At 32.7% G+C, this 3,709-nt stretch overlaps 1 protein-coding gene across 4 annotated transcripts in view; it reads right to left on the bottom strand.

The window, feature by feature from the left end:
- Nucleotides 1-3,709, bottom strand: part of LOC106468910 (afadin-like) — a 49,498-nt gene that overhangs the window by 26,578 nt on the left and 19,211 nt on the right. For all 4 annotated transcript variants that reach the window (XM_013929362.2, XM_022397313.1, XM_022397314.1 and 1 more), the window contains exons 5-8: nucleotides 3,204-3,372; nucleotides 2,253-2,531; nucleotides 1,041-1,193; nucleotides 605-711 (exon numbers count right to left, since the gene is read on the bottom strand). In XM_013929362.2, the coding sequence (XP_013784816.1) occupies nucleotides 605-711; nucleotides 1,041-1,193; nucleotides 2,253-2,531; nucleotides 3,204-3,372 (708 nt within the window). The remainder of the gene's footprint in view (nucleotides 1-604; nucleotides 712-1,040; nucleotides 1,194-2,252; nucleotides 2,532-3,203; nucleotides 3,373-3,709) is intronic.

The raw sequence follows: 3,709 nt of genomic DNA, 5'->3' as shown, positions 1-3,709 counted from the left end.
AGTAAATCTATCAAATTTACCTAATGAAGTTGTAAACAATTATTTATATTAACATCTGATTTAGCAACAACTATCATCTGTAATCAGAAATTTTACATATTAGCTTTGTTTACAAATATTATAGAAAATTTACTGTATGTCTTTTAAAACTAACCTATTATTACTGTAATACAAAATAATGTTCTGTATAACACTACTAACATTAAAGTGGGTTTAACTGGACTCTATACAACACTACTAACCTTAAAGTGGGTTTAACTGGACTCTATACTACACTACTAACATTAAAGTTGGTTTAACTGGACTCTATACAACACCACTAACATTAAAGTTGGTTTAACTGGACTCTATACAACACCACTAACATTAAAGTTGGTTTAACTGGACTCTATACAACACCACTAACATTAAAGTTGGTTTAACTGGACTCTATACAACACCACCAACATTAAACGGGGTTTAACTGGACTCTATACAACACCACCAACATTAAACGGGGTTTAACTGGACTCTATACAACACCACCAACATTAAACGGGGTTTAACTGGACTCTATACAACACCACCAACATTAAACGGGGCTTAACTGGACTCTATACAACACCTGTAAAAACTGTCCATCTGTAGAACTTGATCTCTCACTTCCTACTTCTGTGACATTTGGAAAAAGTGGATATCTTTTTGGTTTGCCGTGTAAAACTTCACTCAAATCTACCAAAAAAAAACATTTTTTTCACAACAATTTCCAAACAGCTAAACTTTCTTCTCACTATTTTAAAGTATAATCCCCTTTGAATAATTAAATAAGAAAACTGAATAATTAATTATTCTAATACAGTAGTATCATGTGAAACAGGCAATGAAAAAATAAAAAACCTTAAAAATAACATCCATTAAATGTTTTAAGATCCATGTACAAAATACAAAACTGAAACCTAATGCATTAATCTACATTCTTAAATGATTTTATAATAATTTTAATGACTTCAACTTTTAAAACCAAATAGTTAAAGAAATACTTATTGAGGTTAAGAATTCACCTGGATTAATTTCTGAAAGGTAGGGCATTTGCCCTATTGAGTCATCACTCTGAGAAGAAGAGTCCGAATTGTCCTTTGTGTGTACTTGTTTTTTCTTCCTCTTTCTGGGCTGATAATCTGTAGGCCTTTGTTTAATGTGGAACGTAAGAGAACCTAGATTTGGGAAATGTAAAAAAACATAAATAAATAATAATTTCAATTAACTATTATTATTAAATCATACTGATGTTCTGAAGTAAATAAATTTTAATGACTTTTTTTTTTTTAAATAATAATAATACACAGTACTCGAGAAACTAGTATCACCGAAAATTATCAGCACAAAACGTGTAAGAAAATATTAAAATGATAATATTCACTGCTGAAACAATGCAGTGACAAATTCAAATCAGACACAAATTGTCTCATGGGGCACATGACTGCAACATGAGGTTACATCCTCAGTTCCAAGACATGGTAGAACATCCATATAATGGAAACAAAAGTTTGACTGGTTTTGGTAAGTACAACATCTGACTGGCTTCAGTTATCACTAGTAAAATAAGAACATTTAAATTACTATCAAAATCCTGTAATGGTAGTGGTATTGTATGGACTACAGACTGTATAGTTGGCTTCCATTACCGACACCCATGAAGTGGGACAATTCTTAACAGTAGCAATAACTAAAATAAGAATACTATAACCTGACAGCCGTCCACAGCACTTGAGTTATAGGGTTTTTATTTCTGTCCAAAATTTATTTTTGAACCTGTGTGTTTAAATAACATCATTATTAAAATAACAATGTCCCCTACATAAACCTGAACAGATAAATTCTGGGACGTTAATTCCTTACAGACATTTACTACAAAATCAAGAAAACTACAAATAAATCCTCAGAACAACAACCAGAATCATGTTTTAAACTCTGTTTCATAATCAGAACAAGTCATTTCAAACAGCTGTGTCTCATCAACGAGGAAAATGAAGTGTTTAAACCTCCACAAGGATACTTACAAGTGCAAATGGCTTCAAATATCACAAAGAGCCATTCACTTACTTTAATTCCATCAGTACTTCACAAAGAATATTTTAAAAATGTGCTTCATACAAAAGCTGTTGCATAAATATTACAAATATGAATGGGACCATTATTCAGTTTCTAAGGGGGTGGGGGAAGAATCTTCAACTTGTGGAAAATAAATACCAGGCAACATTTGTATCACATACCTTTCTCATTGTTAAAGTTTCTCGCAATACGCAATGGATAATCATCATCATCAAGAATGTATTCCTCTGGGCTCGGGAAGGAGGAATGATTGTTGATACTTCTCATTGTAGGAATGACCACCTGCACCAAGCAATACTGTTGGGAGTCTTCTTTCTCAAGGCCGTACTTCTCGAGCAATTCCTTCACCACACTACTAGCTGCATCCTCGGACGACAAGAGTAAAGTCTTGTAAGGCACATCCTTGTTGATGGAATCTCCAAAGATCCGTAGAGTTCCTCCTGGAAAAGCATTAGATATTTATACGTTAAGAGAACTGAACATGAATATATTTTCTTTAAACTGTATAGTTATAAGCACAGTACTATGTAGTTTCTAAGGTTCACAAATGGATCTCTTATTGTCCTGGAGCTCACAAACTTAGCTTAAGCTTACCACTGAGTTATAAAACAAACACACACAATATTTTTTGTGACAGTTTAACTTCACAAAACATTATAACAAATAAGAGGTTAAAAACCAAGAACCAAATATTTTGGTACCAGCTATTGCTTTTTTTCCAATTTCATACAGAAAAGTAGTTTCTTATTACATGATTGGTCACCTTGTCATAATAGAGAAACCTTTCTACGGACAGCTAGATAACTTAAACAGCAAGTCTGTATAACTACTACTTCATACATTGCAGAATATTCTGGAATAATCTAAAGATTCAATCGTTGCTCAAAGATCGACTAAGAATGTTTGTGTTACCTTAAGATAGAAACGGTCTATAAAAACCACAATTAGGGACTTAAAAAAAGTATATTAAATATTTTACTGAAGCTGACATTCTTCAGTTATTGGTACTGAAATTTTCCATTACTACATTTAGTTTTTAAAATGGTGTGCCTACATTGTTTAATTGCTCTTTTGTAACTCTACGAAAGACAAATCTAAGGACAACTTCTTACCTGCTTCACTGCCCCCTTGTTCTCCCATCTCTTTAAGCTTTTTCTCTAGCTTCTGCTGGCGTTTCCTCCTCATGACAGCTTCGGGGTTGGATATTGAGCGAGTAAAACTTGTCTCCGGAAGCTCAGTGTATAATCTTTCCGCTATACCATCTTTATTTTCTTCTTCAGCCTGAAGTATTTAAAGATTAATGAGTCATTTTAATGATGTGAAAGATCATGAAGTTTCAATATAACCAAACATAAACAAGCTTTCACAAAACTATAAGGTGTTTTCTTTTGAAATGGACATTTTTTCTATTCACGTTACACATAACTGCAGTTTTTATTGAATCTAAATTTTGGCCCGAGCATACATGGAGAGTGTCTGAAAGAATATGACACTTTATTTTTATATGGAGGATGTCTGAAACAATATGACACTTTATTTTTAACTTTTGGCCCGATAATACATGGAGGATGTCTGAAACAATATGACACTTTATTTTTAACTTTTGGCCCGAGAATAC

The sequence above is a fragment of the Limulus polyphemus genome, unplaced genomic scaffold, assembly GCF_000517525.1.
Source record: "Limulus polyphemus unplaced genomic scaffold, Limulus_polyphemus-2.1.2 Scaffold3215, whole genome shotgun sequence".
NCBI lineage: Eukaryota > Metazoa > Arthropoda > Merostomata > Xiphosura > Limulidae > Limulus > Limulus polyphemus.
The sequence above is the reverse complement of the archived record's forward strand: the minus strand, read 5'-3'. Positions and strand labels throughout refer to the sequence as shown.